At 32.4% G+C, this 20195-nt stretch overlaps 2 protein-coding genes across 3 annotated transcripts in view; one reads left to right on the forward strand and one right to left on the reverse strand.

The window, feature by feature from the left end:
* Positions 1–17892, forward strand: part of LOC133879392 (putative disease resistance protein At3g14460) — a 154108-nt gene extending 136216 nt beyond the window's left edge. Inside the window, exon 4 of one of the 2 annotated variants that reach the window (XM_062317957.1) lies at positions 17535–17892. The gene's annotated coding sequence lies outside the window, so the exon portion shown is untranslated. The remainder of the gene's footprint in view (positions 1–17534) is intronic. The other variant, XM_062317958.1, reaches the window with a different exon arrangement.
* On the reverse strand, positions 14864–15926 carry LOC133879401 (protein TAB2 homolog, chloroplastic-like). The gene is made up of 2 exons (XM_062317967.1): positions 15412–15926; positions 14864–15293 (listed from the first exon to the last, which is right to left on the reverse strand). Exons 1-2 carry the CDS (start codon positions 15888–15890, stop codon positions 15143–15145), a joined length of 630 nt encoding a protein of 209 aa, XP_062173951.1. The 5' UTR covers positions 15891–15926; the 3' UTR covers positions 14864–15142.
* Positions 17893–20195: the final 2303 nt, after the last annotated feature.

Raw genomic sequence — 20195 nt, forward strand, 5'->3', positions numbered from 1 at the left:
CTTCCACACATGGTTGATGGTTGTCAGGATTTTCCTGGCCAGAAAGATTGTCACCGCTGCCACATCGATCGTTGGCATTGTTGATGTGCGATAAGATGTGTTGAACAAGGGCATCAGGGAGAGAGTCCATTCTGTGAGAACCAAAATCGAGCAAGTAAGAGTCAATATAATGGGGCACCATCAAATCCCACTCCAACCATGCAAATCCTCGCCAGTCGCCACCCTTTCTGGGTTTTCCCAATCTTTACATCTTCGTATGTCTTAACACCGGGCCCTCATCTACCTTACCCATTCTCGATGAAAAGTGAAATTTGGTCGTGGGCCTCAACTGAACCCATCGATGGAATTCTTTACTAGGCTTGTACGATTACTATATCAACTCCAAGTGGGCTTCGTGGGCTTGGAAGAACCTAGGCCTGGTTCATGACAATGACCCATGTGGAATGACTCCTACCACACGAATGGGACTTAGTAGTAGTTGAGATGGAAAGAGTAACGCTACATATCACATTTTTATTTTTATTTTTTGTCTTTTTAAAATTGATGTGGCTTTTAAAATCATCATTATATCAAAAATTCAATAATGATTTATCATAAATTCAATGGTAATTTTAAGAGTCACATCAATTTTGAAGGACAAATGGGTGATATGTAGCATTACTTTAATAGAAGACCTAAAGGATTTTGGGTAAAGTCTTGCTCCCAAATCACAACTCACAACTTTACCATGTAAGTATTTGCAGATTTTATACATGGCTAGCTAAGGCAAATAAGCATATAAATATCTTCATCAAAATTAACTGTTGAAGCTTTCAAGAAACTTCTTACCTTACTCAACTCCCCTAAATTTCACTTGAATTAGGAATCAAAATTTCTTAAAATTGGTTGTCCACTTTCAATAACCAGCATTTGTGTCTTGGCCACTTGTGGAACTCCCTCCACCTGTACCCAGAAAAATTACCCATAAATTAAGCAAATTTATACGGTTCGACAGTTGGCACGGTATTATTTTTTTATTAATTTAAGCTTTTAAAATATGTCGGTGATTTAATAGAAACTACAGAACGCATATCGGAATACTGAGAGACATTAGCAGGGGCATGAAAAACAAAAGGCAAGCTCAAAGCGAGTGTAACATTATTCTGGAGTTCCAAGTCTTGATCATTACGATCTCTGATGATAACAAACAAACAGTACTTGTTCTTCTTCTTGAGGACTAGCTTGTTTGCTTCACCACCAATTAGGTAAGGTGGCCATCCCAACCAACTACTGTTGACACTCCTCTCTATCTTTGGCTGCATTTGTCATTCTATAGCTAACTATAACTGATATAGGGAAGAGAATCAATATAGGATAACTGCTGGTAGTGCTTTTAGCCTTGACCCAATGAATTATCCATGGTTTGTCTAAGCACTAGCAATAGTTAACCTATATCGGTTCCCTTCCCTATATTTTAAAAAAAAAAAAATTCATGAAAAACATTAAAAAACCTTCAATAACATATGTCCTATATTTAGATTAGGGGGTTAGGAATGAACAATAATTTCTTATATATACATGTCTACTATTCATTCCTTATGTATTATTTTAATATAAAAAAAAGTATATTTAATTGATGTAGGGAAGAGAGAAAAAGTAGGAAAGAGAGAAAAAGAATAAAATAAGAGTAAAGAAAATAATATTTAATTGATATATAAAAATGTAAGGGAGGGTTTTTTTTTTTTTATAGGGAATGAAAAAAATAGTTTTTGTTCACTGAATATAGGAAAAATGATTAGAAATCTAATAAGAGTACTCTTATAAGGTCATGTGGATAGAAATTAAAGTCAGTCTAGCCCCCAAGACTTGATCAAATTAAAGGCTCACTTTCAAAAGAGCCCATAAAGCCTAAAAAATGATTAGGGAGCCTAAAATAAAAACACCTCCTCTCAAAGCTAAGATACGTCTCCTCCCGATCTCTCTTTAGAATTCTCTCCACCCCATTTTCTTTGTATTTGTTCGTCTTTTTGCTGTGGATATCTCGAGCTTCTATGATATTTGTGGGGCCTTTTTCTTTTGATTTAATTATGTAATGATTCAAAAAGAGAGTCCAATTAATGCTATGATTGAATTACTTAAACCTTAAAGACTTTATATGATTCATAAAGACTTAAAGCACAACTCTTAATTTTGTGACGGAGCCATCTCTTTGGTGGATTTACTACATATATATATGATATATATCTATGTGGTTGCAAGCCATGTGTAGATAAACAGTACTATAAAGCAGCAGCATCCAAGACATCCACGGTTATGTGTGTGTGCATGTTTAAGACAAACACTTGCGGGTGGGTTGCAGCTCTAAAGAGTTGCTGAATAATGGGATCCCACTTTCTTTTCACACAAAAAAGAAGTAGAAAGAGAGACACGTACACCGGCTAATCAATGTTTAGGGGTTAATTATTTCTTTTGTATATGGATGTATATTAACCATGTGGGTTTATATTTTGGGAAATGTGTCATAATTTTACGGGATTGTGACACATTATTTGATAGCCAATTATTAAAAAAAAAAAAAAAAAGAAAAAAAGAAAAAAAGAGAGATGTCTAGCATTTCTTAAAAACTAAAACACTGATTCGAATAGGAAAACAACAGATTTTGAGACTAAAAGTGACTCTTATCAAGCAGAGTTGGTGGCCACGACTCTCTGCTGAAAAAGAGCTTTCTAATTAAGTTAGAGTATATATGTCAAAATATTTTAGCGCCATTCATTCGACATCAGAGCTAACTTTGCATACCAATATAGTCAATACCGTCCACCAATATAAATTATAAGGGAAGAAAAAGGCCGTCCCGTGAACTAGAAATGTTCTTTTATATATATATATATATATATATATATATATATATATATATATATATATATATATATATATATATATATAGTAAGTGTTTGTTTTATTTTGAATTGTTTGATTACGTATTTATATTGAGAATAGAAACAAAAATCTCCTCAATCCAATTATATATTCCAAATGCAAAATAGATTTGTTTTAGATTTGTGATTAGTGAAACTCCACATGCATGTTGAGTAACACTATTCACAAATCCATCTTTCTTTTTTTTAAAAATAAATAAATAAAATTGCCTTTCTCCTTCTCTCTATTTTCCTTTTCCTTTTTCTTTTTTTTTTCCTTCTTTTTTCACGGTTGCTTGTGATTAAAATTAATTAGTAGTTACTTTTTACTTCGTCACCCAAAAAAAAAAAAAAAAAAAATTGTATTGGCATTCACAGCTTGAGCAAATTTGCGGTTGATTTTACAGGTGGTTTGAGAAGCTTAGGGTTGTTTCTAATTTTGGGAGTCTCTTAATTTTTATTTGCTGATGAAATTTTGGTAGATGACTGAATAGGTTTTGCAGATATTGGGTTATCTTGTTTTTCTATAGTTTATTTCTATAGAAGTGTTGTTTGATGATGATTTTGCTGCATTTTATTTAAATTTGATTAAACTGGAGATTTTTGTACAGTTTTATTTGTTAGTAAAAAAAAATCGGTTCCTCGATTTCAATTTGTTTTGGTGGAATATGTTCATGCTACTGGCAAATGAAGGGTTTTATTTTTGTGTTTTTGGTAGAGATAAGTTTTTAATTAAAATAAATTTGCCATATTTTAAAATTAACATTATGTGATAATATGAAGTTGAAAATTACAATTGACTATGTATTTGGCATAAATATGCTTGATATTAGTAAAAGGAAATTATATTTATACTTATCATTGACAAATACAACTGTTAATAATATGATCATTAATAAAAATGACCGTTTAAAAATTATTGTGTTAGGAAAATGAAAGATTTAACAAAATAATTGTTGAAAAATATGACTGTTAGAAAAATAGTTGTTTGAGAAAAAATGACCATTGAAAAATTTGCTTTGGACAAATGATCATTTTAACAAAACGATCGTTGACAAATATGACAAAATATATATGCCCATTTGAAAAAAAAAAAAAAAAACAAAAAGACTGTTAAAAAAATAATAATATAAAGCTAAGAATAAATAATCAAATATATAATACCTTTTAAAATCTATTAGATAAAATAGATCAAATGAGCTATTGTTATCTATTTTACATAAAATAAATAAAAATAGAAATAGAAATTACGTTAGTCATTGTAGTGCTCTAATAGAAGTAGAGAGCTGCTAATTGGTGCCATGTTGGTGCGGAGAGGAAACATGTTATACCATTATCAATAGGTTTTTAACTATTTTTCTTATATTTAGAAAGCAAAATTATTTTTTGCTTCTTTATAAAAAAAAATTACTTAACAATGGATTTTCTAATTTTTTCTTATATCAATTAAATATACTTTTTTAATATTAAAATAATAAATTGGAAATAAACAGTGTTCATGTATATTTAAGGAATTATAGTACATTTTAAAAATCCTCATATATATTTAAGACATCTCTATGAGAAGTTTTTTTACGAAAGGAAACTAATATAAGAAATCTATTGGCAGTGCTTTCAGCAGACCGTATTTCAGAGTGTGTCATGCAAAATTGCAACAGACATTCACGATAAGAGCATGAGCATGTCCTCAGTCTTCATGATAGAGCCACAGAGAAATGCCAAGACAAAATGCCACCTCCCCCTCCACCGTAAGAGAAATGCCAAGACAAAACGTGCATGATTCTATTGACCGACGGTGAAAAGATTTGCTCCCAAAAATTGATCTTTTTGAAGGAAAATTGATTCTCGCATGATACCGTTGACCGCCGGTAAAAGATTTGCTCGGGAATAGAGAAGAATTCTTCTTTATTTTTTTTAAAAATAAATTATATTTTATTTAATTTTTTAAATTTTATCTCATAAAGTCAAACTTTGAAATTCGTACAGTGAAATAGAATTCAATTCTAATTCTAATTCTAAAAATTCAATTCCCAAACGAATTTGACAGCAAATTGATTCTCGCATGATTCTGCTGACCGACAGTAAAAGATTTGCTTGAGAAAAATTATAGGTTTGTTTGGTAAGTAATTGGGTTGGGGAATATTTGTGTATTGTATAGTAAAAAACGATTGATGTGATATAAAATTTAAGAATGTTTTATAGAAAAGTGAAAAAATTTTGTTTTGTAGTGGATTTTTTTATTTGAATAATAATAAAAAATTATTGATGTGATATAAAAAGTATAAAAAAGTTAAAATGTTTTTGATTTGATATTTTTGAAAGAAGTGAAAAGAAATAGAGAGAGAATGAAAATAGTTTGACAGAAAATTGATTCTCTTTCGAAAATGATAGAAAAACGTCACAAGTATAACAACTATACTCACACAAGACACATTGAAGTGAGACCCATTTACATGTAGGTGTTTGGGAGTTTTTTCATAATATAAAGAACACATTCACATTGGATGAAATTCATATAAGTAGGACTCACCGGTCACCATATGAATCACACCCCATTTGAAAGTCTTGCATAAATATTGGATAAATTTGAATTGTGTAAGAATCACGTTATTATTATTATTTTTTTTTTATTTCTTATTTTAAAATAAAAGAATAGCAACAACAACTGCAATTGCTTTTACAAGCAATCAATTAAATACTCCCACTAAATGTATATTATATTATGCTCCGTTTGTTTCGACGTAAAATGATTTTCGTCGTAAAATGATTTCGAAGAAATCATTTTCAGAAAAAATGATTTTCTCGAAAATATTTTTCGATGTTTGGTTCGCACGAAAAAATTACGAAATGCAAAAATAAGAGTTTGGTAATTGTCGCCGGAATCCGGCAACGTCCGGTCGCCGTTGCCGGATTCCGGCGAGAAAGTTTGACCGTATCCGGCCAAAATGGCCGGATTCAGGCCGGAGTCTTCCGGATCCGGCCGGATCAATGGCCGGATCCGTCAAGATCCGGCCGGATCCCTGCCGTTTTGGCCAGATCAAACCGGATCAATGGCCGGATCCGTCCAGATCCGGCTGGATCAATGGCCGGATCCGTCCAGATCCGGCCGGATCCCGGCCGTTTTGGCCAGATTCGGTCGGATCAATAGCCGGGTCCGTCCAGTTCCGGTAGGATCCCGGCCGTTTTGGCCAGATCCGACCTGCTTGGCCGGAATCCGGCGATATCCCGGCCGGAATTTGGTCTGCCGGTGCCGGATTCCGGTAATAGCAGAATTCCGGCTGCCTGATTCCTGCACCGGCAGAATTCCGGTGGCCTGATTCCGGCGCCGTCAGGTTTCCGACGACTGGATGTTGTCGGACTCCGGCGCCGACTGGATCCTGATGACCGACAATTGCTAAATTTTAACGATCGAATATCAAACATGCGTGTAAGGATGAAGAGCTTAATTTCGGAAAAAGATTTACGGTTTTAAAAATCGTAAATCGTTTTTCGAAAATTAAAGAAGCTTTTACGGTCAAACCGAAAATGATTTTCGTTGACTGTTATTTTCGCCCCAACCAAACACCGGAAAATGTCGAAATCATTTTACGCCGAAACAAACGGAGCATTAGTTTCGCTTATTTGCTGTGATTTGAATTTTCACATTGTCCAAAAATCACATATTCAAGCGTGTCTTAGATCCGATACTTCAGATCATAAACTTTCAGCCGTTGGATCAATTTCTTGTAGGATGTGAGGTTGTACAGAAATGCCACATTTCACATTTGGCAAAGATTTGGATATAGGGAAAAGCTCCCGACAAGTTGTATACAAATTGTGCACTCATGTAAGTGAGTTGTGCACACAACCCGTTATGCAAGGATGGGTAATACTGGGGAGAAGAAAAATTTTCGGATTTCATCCAGAAATTTGGCTGTACAGTGGTATTTTTGTAATTTTAAATAATTACAAAAATGCCACTGTACAGCCAAATTTCCGGATGAAATCCAGAATTTTTCCTTCTCCATAGTACTGCTATGCAAGGATTAGCCCCTTTAGATATATGCGGCATTAAAAGTGCAGCCTGTATTTTCATTGGTTTTGTTACAGCTTTTTTTTTTTTGTTTATGAGTTTCTCTATTGTGTGACTGTGTCCTTTTTTTTTTCTTTTTCTTTTTTCTCTTTTTTTCTTCGTATTTTTGTTTTGAGTTTTTGTTGCTCAAAATGACTCCCAAACCACTTTTACCGATGATCATGATTCTTGACATTCGTGCCTTAAATTTTTTAGCCCGTATTTTTGGAAGCATTATCATTACATATTTTCATTTTTAAGTTTAATTTTAGAATACTCAGATCCTATTTTTTATTTTTTTTATTATAAATAATAATAATAATAACAAAAACTATCCGCTTTAATTCTTCATCCACTCTACTATCAGCTTTTTGACACAGAAAATAAATGAGACGGAATATTAGGGACCTCATTGGAAATTTCATCTCCAAATTTCTTTTCAAACGGCTAGTATATGTTTGGCAACAACTTCTACTTTTCCCTACTTTATTTTTACATTTTTTAAAAACAATTAATATTTATTATATCACATTAATATTTTTTTTGCTATTTAAATAAAAAAAATTGATTATAATACAAAACTTTTTGCTTTTCTGTATAATTTTTTTTTTTTTTACTTTATATCATATCTATCACTTTTTATTAATTCGAAAAAATTTCTCTACTTTTTTGTTCCGTTGAATCACTTGCCAAACATACCCCGAATTTTTGCTTTTATTATAATATTTGAAGGGATGTTGATCCGTTGTCTGTTAGTTGGAATAAACCTCCTAAATCTGTCACTATTTAAAAAAATCCATTGTCTATTTTTTGTTTATTCCAGAGTTTTGTTTCGTTCTATATATGTTTTGTTACCAATTATTTGAATGTTAAGACGAAGACGAAGAGGAATGTTGATCTCTTATAGTATTTTTAGTAGGGTTATCAAATTTTACTTATCAAAATAATTAATTAATTAATTTTTTTTTTTTTTTACTGTGGTGAGCCACTTTTTTAAACCACTCTCAACTGCCTCATAATTTTAACTGTTCACTACCATTATTTCATTTAAATAATACTTTATTTTTAAAAAAAAGGACAAATTTTTAAAGCACCCCCAAAAAGAAAAATGACTACTTTAATATTTTAAAACTGTTCACTAATCAATTTTTTTTTTTGTTAGAGTAAAGAGGCTATTGATAGTGATTTTTTAGTGTTTTCAGCGTATAAACTCACCAAAATAGCTAAATAACTAATTTGGTTAGCCTTTGCTCTTATACAGAGAAGGATGCATGTCTTGTCCATCGAATTATACATTTGTTTTTTATTTGTCAAAGACATTAACATGCTATATATAGAGCAAGGAATCGTATACTCTTTTAGATGTTCACTACAATTTATCTCATTTGACCATCGTAATTAAGGAGATATATATATAAGTATAGGTACGTAGTTCCATTAAGTAGCAACCAAAAGGGGTAGAAAGACACCTCAAAAAAAAAAAACCCAAAGGTACTTCAGACATTCACGTGATTTTTTGTTCTTTTTCTGGGGAATACTGAAGCAAATCTTCCCTCGTGATTTCCCAGAATCCTCTATATATATGATCCTCTCTTTGGTGGATGAGCATTGACCACCCTTGTCTCCAGTGGCCTCCTGGCAAATGCGAAAAACATACTTCACTCTTAAAAAAAACCATCAACCCTCTCTCTCTCTTTAATCTCTATGGTGTTGTGGTGACATGAGAACTGCCGAATTCGGTTTTGTTAAGTTTGAGGTGAGTTTTATTTTCTTTCAACAATTCTTTTTCCTTTTGGTTTAAAAGGCTAGCTGATTTTGAACGACAAATCAACACACCTCTTTGATCTTTCAATTTTTGTGCTTGTTCCTTTTCTTTTTCTTGGTTTTTGACTTTTTTTCCTCCACGAAAAGAAAAAAATCGTTCAATAACTGGATCGATATATCTGTATTTGCAGCGGTACCAGAATCCACTTCATGAGGCGTTTAGCCAAATCTTGGGGACAACAAGCAACAGCAAAAGGTATAGAGTTTGAAATTATGCTTGTCGGCTGTGGGCAGTTAATCTTCTGCTTTTCTTTTTTGAAATTATTTTCCCTTTTAACCATCCAATTTTTTTTTTGCTTCTTACTTGCTAGAAGTTCTTTTCTTTGTGTTATTGGCAGGTGTTGGAATGGGAGGACTAGGAAAGAAAAAGATTTTAAAAACTATAATTTTTTCACGGCGGTGGAAAGACTTCCAGTAGTCTGCTCGTTTTTTAAGGCGATCAGCCGATTCTTTTGCTTAAGAAAGAAGAAAATGGAAGGAGTCACTGAAGTCTACCGAACAGATCAAGGGTTTAGGTGGTCTTGGTTAAAATTAATTACAAAATAAGGCAAATGTATAGATTTGTAAAAAAAAAATATATATATATATACACAAATTAAGCCCTACCCTAAATTAAGAAAGTAGACATAGACATCTTAGGTGGGCAGGGACTATATTTTTAGGGCTTTTGCCCTCTTATTTGCTATTTGGACTGTATTTTTAGGCCTTTTGCCCTCTTATTTGCTATTTTACATTGATTTTTCTACTGGTGCAAGTTAGCACAAACCTGCAATATATATATATATATACACTATGCAAATTTCAAAAGGTGGGTGCATATATGCACATGAACCAAGTGGTGACGCTACTAATTTGACCCTTTGGCCATACAAACATGTATTTCTTTCTTTTTTTTATTGGGAAAATAAATTATAGAAAACTGATATATTTAATTTATATTTTGAAGAAAGTTCATATAGAGATAATATCTTCAAAATTTTGTTTTAGTAATTGAATATTCATCTTCTTGACACATAATAGAGAGAGAGAGAGGGTTTCATCCTTAAGAAGCCAATTCGATATCTAAATTGAATTTGATACAACATTGAGCAATTTATAGTTTAGAAGACAATCACATGAATTGATTTTATAATTATTTTTAAACTTTTTATGGAGTGTACTGTTTGTATTTGAAAGCTTGCCGAGTAATTCCAGAAACTTGTCATTTTTGTCCTAAATGTTGTAACTTTTAAAATTAGCACTTGATAAAAGTTTAATAGTGATAAATTACAATTTTATGGTGATTTTAAAAGTTGTATTATTTTTAAAAGAACACAAAAATTAACAAAAGTTCGGTGTGAATAGTACAAATTAAATAAATAATTTTTAAAATTAAAAAAAAAAATCAAATATACTAAATAGTAAATCTCATGAAATCCTCCTGCCTATAAAATGATCGCTACAAGGTCAAAGAAACATATAAAAACAAATTTGAGAATGTTAAATATATAAATACAAATTTGACATTTGAGGATAGGGCAAATTTAAGAAGTTGTCAATCCAGTAAATCGTTGTAACATTGATAAGTGCTTCTTTTTTTTTCTTTTTTTTTTTTTCTTTTTTGAATTGTTTGATTACTAATTTATGTTGAGAACAGAAACAAAAGAAAAAAGAAAAAAACAAAAAACAAAAAACAAAAAACAAAAATACAAACAAACATTGTCTCCTAGGCCTTGATAGAAATTATTGTGGAAGATCACTCTTTGCTTCTAGTCCATTATAAATAAATCGAAAGAAAAAAAAAATGTTCTCTTCTATCTGGATTGTCTGTAAAATCTATGATAGACAACCATAATCACAGTGGACACGTGCGTTGTTAGTGAACATTAAAAGGCCCAAATTTACAAAAATCAAAAATCAAAAAAATCTCCAAAGGTTTTCTGTGACCCTAATTAACCGGTGTATAATCCTCTCAACCCTATACCTTTGATTTGGGCAATTTGAGGCCCACCTATTTAACGGTCATAGAATGTGCTACGACTCATATGAGTCATGGGAACGAGCAATATTTGTTGGTACGTACATTGTGAACTTATGCTCAAAATCTTTGAAGGAAAAGGACTTTATTTATTTATTTCTATTTCTATTTTTATTTTTTCTATTCAAATATGAGAAAAGGACTTTATTTCTTGATAGTTACTTGTTGATACTTTCTTTATGAAAAGTTGAGTGTCAAACATCATGAGGTCTCATATTTCAGTTAATTTTGGTAATGATGTCAAAGCTTCGGTTGTTCCATAGGGATCCTGGATCCAATGAGAGCTTGCTTATTATATGTGTAATGGGTAGTTTATGTAAGTAGAGCTGTGCCAAAAAAACCACCTACTACCTGCTCGGTCGAGAACCATCCGACACCACCTAACTAGCTGCCAACAGGAGGTAAACTTTTTCCATTTCTGACAAAGTCGACTCGGTAGGTGGAATAGGTTTTAAGAAGTTGGTATTTCAACCGAAATTGACCCAACATTACCTAGATTACAATAAAATGAAACGATATCGTTTTTGTCTGCCAAAACAATGCTGTTTTGAATGATTACTTATTAATAACAAATAGTCATCTAAAATGGCATCATTTTTCTCATTCAAAACGATGTCGTTTTGAGATAGCTATATAGTCATTGTTCTCGAAGCCTCCCATTTCTCAAACCCTCATCCTTTCAATCCCAGCCGCTCTTTGATTTCTCTGCTACTCATGGCCGACATTACTGACCGTCATCGTAACCAACATATCGGTGACATAAATGTTGATTGCCGAAAAAAGTTGGTGAAAATTCAGATTTTATTGACCGTAGCAGTGTAAAATGCGAAAATAATTATTCTATTACCAAGTTATCTAACTTTCGACTCTACATGTACGATGGTATTTGAGGTCATTTTATTCAGACAGATGTATGAACAGCCATAATAATAGGTGTTCGATCCTAAACCGTAAACTCTATAAACTCTAAAGGACCGCCAAATTTTAGGTTGTCTGAAACTTCTTGCTTTGGTTGGGGATTAGTTTGCGATTGATGAACAAAAACGAAATGAGATCAAGGAACAAAATGAGTAAAATTTAAATGAAATAACAACATTAAGATATACATAGTTACTTAAAAAAAAAAATAAAAAAAAAATAAAAAGATATACATAGTTAAGTCTGTAAAATTTAAATGAAGGCTACTTTATTTTCTGAAATGAATGGCATTACCAGTTGATTGACTCAAAGTCAACTTTCAAGTTTTCTTTGTGAAATAATGGTGTGAAAAAATCAGTTTCCTTGTGTCCTTTTTCTTTGATCAATTTCATTCAATCACATGGGTTTAAACTTTGACCATCATCTCTCTGTAGATTGCCATCTCTCTTTTTTTTTCAAAGGCAATGTTCATGAAAATATGAAATTTCTCCTTCTTTTCTAAGATTCTCTTATTTGACCCTTATCACACATAAATTTCATAAAGAAAATGATAAAACCATTATATAATAAGTCATACATCATCCTTAATTTACTAACAATTACACTATGAATGAACTTTAATTCTGGATCCGACTTTAAGTAGTGCGCGCACTTCTTTTTATAGAATAATGCCATCTCTCTTTTCTCAAACCTAATGTCTATGGAATTTCTTTCCTTCATTCATTCACATTTGGCTCCTTCCTTTGGGCATAAACTTATTGATCATAAACATATCCGCAGTCGCATACTTTAAAATTATTAATTGTATTAGTATATGTAGATAGTAATTTTTTATTTTTGCTAACCAAATCAATCTTTCGAATTTAATATCGTAGGTCTCAAACGATTTCTATTTTGCGATTTGATTTTTAATTATTATTTACGAAATTACAATCTCAAGCACACCTAAATTGACGTCAATCATCCAAAATCAAAAAAGAATTAAAAGCCCAAAAGAGTTCAAATTAGTTGGGTTCTAAGTGGTGTGTTTTGCCTTTTGGGCAAGCCATCATATAATGAAATACAAAATCAATAGGCTTTGTTGATGTGCCAGATCAAACTCTACACATTTTTCTGCATCTTCTTCTCAATTGTTGTCATTCTCTTCCAATTCGCTTTGTTGATTGTTCCAGATCAAATTGGGTAAATTAAGGGTAACTGGTTCTGCCATTTTGAGTTCATTAGCATGAGTTACTTATTTTCTCCATTGAATACAATAGAAAGCTATAATTTCCATATAAAAAGACTGAATAATTTGCTCTGTGACTACTTTGTCTAATGGTTTTCATCTTGCTGCATCAAGAGAACATAATTTCTTCATTTCCAAACGGAATAAATATCTATGAACCCCCGTCCTTCATTGTCATGGATATGCTCTTTCTCTTCATACTCGCTATCTTTCCTATGCTCATTATTGCTGACCTAAAATCCGACAGAAAAGGCCTCATTGATTTTGTTGCTAATATCCTTCATGCTCGAAAACTCAATTGGAATTCTGCGTTGAATAGGATAGAAAGAAAATGAACAAAAGCACCAAAGAACTTGCTTTATGGCAACTGGTAAGGGTACTTTCCTCTTGTTTTTTCTTCCTTTATTTTCGATTAATAATTCTGTTTTGATTTGAACATGAATTTCTAATTTAACCAATCAAAAACAAGAAAAGAATTAAAAGCCCAAAATATCTCATATCAGTTGGGTTTTGAGCGGTGTTTACCTTTTATGAGTAGGTCATCTGGAGTGAAATATAAGTTGTACTTGTGTGCTCATGGCTTTGCTGCAAATGGTCAACCGCTCCTAGGCCTTTGTTTTCATATCTTCTCAATGGGTTCCATTCTCTTCATCAATTGATATCATGTCATCTTTCAATAGGCTTTGTTAATTGTGCTAGTACAAGCTGGGTTAAGAGCATTTGATTCTGCCATTTAGAGTTCATTATTGTAATATTGGCTCTGCGACATTGGTACGAGAACTCTGAAATGGTGTAAACGTACTGTTGGGATGTCCTTTTGCTTTCGTGGCAAACTCCTCTGTTGTAGGTGTTCCAACTGGTGGGTCAATGGTGTATCTAGTGGGCAATGTCTCTTTATTAAAGACAATGCCCATTAAATATCAACTCTCATTCGGATTAGGAATCATAGATTGTTGAAGTGACTTTTTATTTAACTGGGATTCATCCATTGTTTTACTTTTCTATTTTGTGAAAATGATTTGCTTGTTTGTGATAAATATGCCCCAGTTTACTAAAAACCGGTCACTATAATATTGACAAGATTGTTTTATGGTAACATTGTGCTTGTTTGTGCTATTATTATTCAATGTGTTATTTCTGCTTGATAAGATTTGCTGCTTTACCAGGCTTTGGACAATGGTATTTCAGAATGCTCTTCAAATCATTGCCGTTACTTGGATGACCGGCTTTCTCCACTTGGTTGGAGATGAAAATTTGTAGTTCATAGATTACAATAAAGATCTCGAGGAAAGAGTGTCGGCTTCTTACTCACTACTGAGTCTCTTGAAGAGTTTAGGTGTGAAATCTTTCACCAATTCACCCTCTTTGAAAGTATTTCTCTAAAGAATGACAGTTGTATACGAAAACTCTTCTTAAAAATGTCGCTCTTCTATGACCATGGAACTACAAAAAGTGAATTCTGCATCAGAAACCTTAGACAAGCTCTTTTCTCCTCACTAAAATCACAGCTGAATACAATTTTTTTTTTTTTTGGGCAGCTTTAAAAGCAAAAATTTGTGTAGATGTTATGATGCTCCCATGATTCTTCCCCAATGGGCTTAAAAATCAATATTTTGAATCCTGATGAGCTGAGTACTTTCTTTTGTTTCCTTCAGTCTTACCAATTTTTCCTTTCTTCTTTCTAACAGAATGTGTTTCAATGCTCTCATCATGGGATAAAGAGTTGCTCGGCAATCTCCATAATCTCTCCCTAGTAACATGGACAGCAAATGAGCAGCTGTTTCAATATTAACAAGTAGCTGGAGGCGAAACTCAAGATAATATGTTCTAGTTGGTTTTTCTTGTTTCTGCCAGGTTCAGTAAAGTGAATGATGAAGACAATGCTGAATGTGATATTGAATTAAAGACGGCACATATTCCTTATAATATCCGAGTGTTGGATTGACAACTTTTTTACATGAGTAGAAATCTTCTTGGACTGATGATCCTTTAATTCCTTTGATGTGCAAAGGCATACTTCTCAAGAGATTGTTGCTGCAAGAACAAGAGAGCACCGGTACTGATTTCTTCTTGGTTTTCAAGGAGCCAAAACGAGAGAAAAAAAAGAAAAAGGAAAGGTCAAGTAGTTCTCGAACCGAGCACAAAGGCAAATTCATGATCTCATCCTAATTTGCTCTTAACAACATGGGAGCTAATTTGGTTTGAACTCAACACACAGCAAATTCAAGTAAAATAAAATGAACTAAAAATTGACACAGAGAGAAAAGTAAAGCATAGTCATAACGCCCCCGTTTACCTGGAATAGGTTTTATACCAAGCTCCCTACCCGCTTTTGTTATAATTGTCTGCATCTGTGACCTTCAAACCAACAATTAACCAATCGTTAAAGACATTTATCAAATTATACACACAGACATTTATACACAGATAATCGTGTAAATACTACAAAATTCCTTCAAATTATCAAATAATTCACTTAAAGAAGCGGATTTTCTCCGGTAAAGGGATGCCCAAATCATCGCTTATCGACACAATAGCATCCTTCAAAGTGATACTGTTGATAACATTGTTAGGAAAGTACTTTGTTGATTGAAGTGAAAGCGAACTGTCACATACAACAAGCTCCCACAATTTCTTTCCTCTGATATCTAGTATTGGTCTGGAGCAAAAATCCAACTCCCACTCCGAAATGCTCGCGGGATCGATTTCTGGATCAAGATAGCTCATTTCTGCCGTTGGGTCATCCTCTTCATCATCAATTTCGACTTCTTTTGGTGCAGAAACGGAGCTTTCTGACCGGAAAAGGCCGAGTTTTGCTTGGTTTTGTGAAGGTTTCCGGAAGAAACTATATGATATTTTGATGGGTTTCGTGAGGGAGATGAATTTGGAGATGGGTTTGTGAGATTGAAGCGTTGGGGTTCTAATTCTCGTGGCGTTGAAGCTTAAACTAGCCATGGAAGCGCTCTGTGTAACTGATAAGAGAGTGTGAGACATACAAAGGAAGGCAGGTAGGTTGTTAACTTCCGCTGCATATATCCGTTGGGGATAATAATTGGCCAGGCCTGAGAAACTGCGATCATCAGATTTTAGGCCCAGCCTCGGCCCATTAATTTTGGGATAACCGAATAGTAAGAGTCTTGCTATGACCGTCCCCCTGTGAGCCTTTTATAATATAATAATAATTTTTTATTAAAAAATAAGCTTTAATATCACGTCAAAGCTTACTTTTTAATAAAAAATTATTATTTTATGAGAGCTTCTACACATCCACCTCTCATTCTCCTCTTATCACCCTTTTATAATAAAAAAAATTAATTTTTATAAGGAAAAGAGGGTGATAAGGGGAGGATCTTTAACATTTCCCCACTTTTATATTTATCCAAGTAAAAAGATAGCCTGCCCGAACTCTGCTAGGGCAATTGAGCCCCATAGAAGCTCTCAATCCAGGCAGCAAATTGTTAGATATTTAGATTTTAAGAAAAGGTAAATTCAATAACTACTTATCTTAAACGTTTAACTCGAACTCAACACCTCAATTATGATAATATGTTAAATAATTAATTTATTCTAAAAATTTAAGTTGGTAAAAAAATGATAAATTTAATCATTTAATTAATACTTTATTAAATATTGACATTATTTCTAGTGACCCACAGCCAAGCGCGGGTCACCATAACCATAATTTTCACCTTTTTTTTTTCCTCTTTAAACCAGGGGTGTTTTGGGCATTTTAACAAATAATAAGTGAAATTAAAATTAAAAAAATTCTTAAGATACCGACCTTAAAAAATTTTAAAATTTTGAGATTATGACTGTAAACCCTCTAATAATGAAGCAAATAAGTAAAATTTCCCCTAATTTGTTGTTGTAACAGAAAATTGCAAATGGGGATTAAAAAAAAGAAAAAGAAAAAGGAAAGGGCTCACGTTTGGGGCTTATAATAAGTTTGCAAATGCATTGGCTTGTGAGTCGAGTGGATGGTTTAGGTGTTGTAGAAAAATTGAGGAGTTTTTTTTTTTTTTTTAGTTTTTTTAACAGTTTAAATTTCATTTTACCCATTTTTTTTTTAATAAAAAACTTAAAATCAAATTTGAACCATTAAAAACACTACAAAATCTCTTATATATATATTTTAAGCCAAATTTCGAGCGAATACATTTGTTGATATATTTGAAGGAGGAGTAGATGGTCCTATTTTACAGCATTTCAAGTCAAGCCAACTGATTCCACGAAACAGCTGACAAGCACCAACTAGTCTGACTCATGAACTTTTAGCCAACTAATTTCACTCAATCCGGCAAGTTGTAAAATTGTTTGTTAAACTTTTTTGAGGCATATTTATTTTGAAGAGGGGGAAGTACAAATAATTCTTTTTTAAATTATTATTTTATTGTCAATGTTCCTCTAAATTATTAATTGTGTCAATTTTTTTTTATAAATTACTGAAAAATATCAATGTTCGCCCTAATGATAAAAATACCCTTCATAAAATTATTAAAATTAAAAAAAAAAAAAACTAAAAAAAAATAAAAAAATTATTTCAAAAAAAAAGTTATAAAAAAACTAAAAACAAAAATTTTTTAAAAAAAACTGGTTGAGGTGTTTAATCTTTCACCAATTCTGAATGACAAAAAATAGCTGGAGGCAAAACTCAAAGAAAATATGTTCTAGTTGGTTTTTCTTGTTTCTGTCTGGTTCAGTAAAGCGAATGATGAAGACAATGCTGAATGTGAGATTGAATTAAAGACAGCACATATTCCTTATCGTATCCGAGTGCTAGATTGACAACTTTTTTACATGAGTGGATATCTTCTTGGAGTGATGATCATTTCTTTGATGTGCAAAGGCATATATGCTTCTCGAGAGATTGTTGCTGCAAGAACAAGAGAGCACTGGTACTGTTTTCTTTTTGGTTTTTGAGGAGCCAAAACAAGAGAGAAGAAAAAAAAAAAAAAAAAAAAAAAAAAAAAAAAAAAAAGAAAAAGAAAAAAGAAAAAAGAAAAAAAAAAGAGAGGAAAGAGTGCTATTGTGGAAGAGAGAAAAATAGAAAGATCGTCTATTTTCAGGATGAAACGCTGGTTCAGAACCGCATGACAAGCCAGCCGTCATCTTGTCCTAGTAAATGAAAAGTTTGTATTCCTGTCTTTTGTAATAATCTCTATTGTGTGATAGTGAGATTTGGGTGTATTGGGACTTTGGGTTCTAAGTGAATTTTCTCTCTACTATTTTTGTACTCCATTTTCAAAGTAAATTTTTTCGAGATTACCTTCGTTAGTGGACGTACCTCATATTAAGGGAACCACGTAAATTTTGACGTCTTTTGTGATTGCTTATCTTTTACTTTTTTCTTATTTTTCCCTTTTCACGGGTTTTGAAAAATATGATAAATTTCCTAAAACTTGGTAATAGCTTGACTGGCTTTTACTTGAATGCTATTTTTGGAAGTTGTGGTGGAGATATTTCTCAGGACATTGAGGGATTATCGTTGTCCACTGATTGTTTTTCATTTAGTGCTACTGTACTAGTAGTATTAACAAGTGGTTTTCTTTTTTCTTTTTCCCCTTCTTTTTTTTTTTTTTTTTTAATTAAACAATTCCTAGATGGTTTCAATTTTGACGGTTGAAATTGTATTAAGGAGGTGCTTCAAGCTGTTTTCCATTGTCATCTAGTGTCGTTTTTTGGGGGGCCATTGAATTATACCGCCCTTGTGATTTTACGGTTAATACGAAAGCAAATATTTTGAGTAATATAACACGAACATGATTCATTAAAACGACTAGCAAGCAATAAATTTAGTGTCATTCTTATGTTTGGCGTCTGTTCTTTTATAGTTACTCTGCATGGTTTCTTTAAAGATTAGGTTTCTTCAAAAGGCATGCGATCATTAGATATGATGCCTACGAGCATCCTTGGAATCCATGTTTATTATGATAAAAATAAGTTTTCCTTTAAATTGGGTTGCATGGATATTAAACTGACATGCTTCATTAAAAAATGCATTTGAAAAATTTTATGCTCTAAAGACAAATATGAGTTTAATCAGGGCCGAGTATCGGCTAATGCAGTGGCATAAATGGGATTTTTGCCCCTTGCCACCACCAGCATCGGAAAGTCGGAATGACCATTGACTTTTTTCCAATTATGGTTTTGTGTCTTTTCCTAAAAATGTGCCATCAACCTATGATTTTGACTTGAGTTTAGCGATTATGGGAGTTTGAGGTCATGTTAAATTTCTTCCAAATTAAGTTGGATAAATTTTTTTTAATCCATTCTATAAAATTGTTATGTGTTATTTAGCATGTGAAAAATACATATTTTTTTTAATTAACATGTGAAAAGTACATATTTTTTTTAATAGAACTATTAAAAAATCATTTGCTTCTTACATGCTCAAAATACACATGATATTTTTTTAAACTGAGTTAGAGAATTTTCCTCCCATTTTTATCCAAATCTTAAGCATTTGTATAAAAAAAAAATTATTGTTCAAAAAATGCATTGTTTCTCACTTTCTTGAAGGAGCATGTGCGGTAAAGAACTTGAAGGGGTAGATCAATTGACTAAAGACCACGTCTAATAAAGTAAAAATAATTAGTTGGAATCTTCTCTTTCTCAACTCTTTGAGTCCAATTACTTATATATATATATATATATATATATATATATATATATATATATATATATAAAGGAAAAACTTCGCTTACTAGTCATTATCATTCATCACTTTTACAATCATACCCTTAAATTTGAAAAATTTTCAATTTAATGTATCTCTCTTTCAATTTTTTTTAATTTCATTCATCTGTTAGGATTTTTAGTTAAATATTTTCAAAATACCGGTTTTTCCACACAACCAGTTGGCTATGTTCTTTGCTATTAGGACAAGCCTCAATTACTCTAGCTAAGTTGCATCATCGCTGCTAATGTGATTGGGTTATGTGCTCTGCTTTTTTCTCCGTTTCTTATGTGCCAATTAAGGTTGCTGGGGTTGCATCCCCATATTCCGGTGGTTGTTGTGATCTTTTCCCCTTTTCAAGTGATTTTATTTACAAGGTTTCTTCTCTTTCACCAACTAGGTACTTCATAAAACACTCGAGGAAGGCACTGCTCAATGGCATTAGCCCAGCTGAAAATCGAAGAATTGCTCCCTTATAGTAGCTACTTAGTTGTTTTACTCTTTTTGTAAGACAAATTACAATACAACTAAATGTGACAGCCAAAAGTATTCTTCTTTTGTGGTTTTCCCTTAAATCAAGATTG

Source organism: Alnus glutinosa, chromosome 10, assembly GCF_958979055.1.
Source record: "Alnus glutinosa chromosome 10, dhAlnGlut1.1, whole genome shotgun sequence".
NCBI lineage: Eukaryota > Viridiplantae > Streptophyta > Magnoliopsida > Fagales > Betulaceae > Alnus > Alnus glutinosa.

What these genes read in the sequence shown, in the direction of transcription:
- LOC133879401 (XM_062317967.1), bottom strand. Translation starts at nt 15,890, where the DNA reads ATGGCTAGTTTAAGCTTCAACGCCACGAGAATTAGAACCCCAACGCTT. An exon ending in GAGAAAATCCGCTTCTTTAA is followed by an intron (nt 15,294 to 15,411) that starts GTGAATTATTTG and finishes GTTGGTTTGAAG; the next exon opens with GTCACAGATGCAGACAATTA.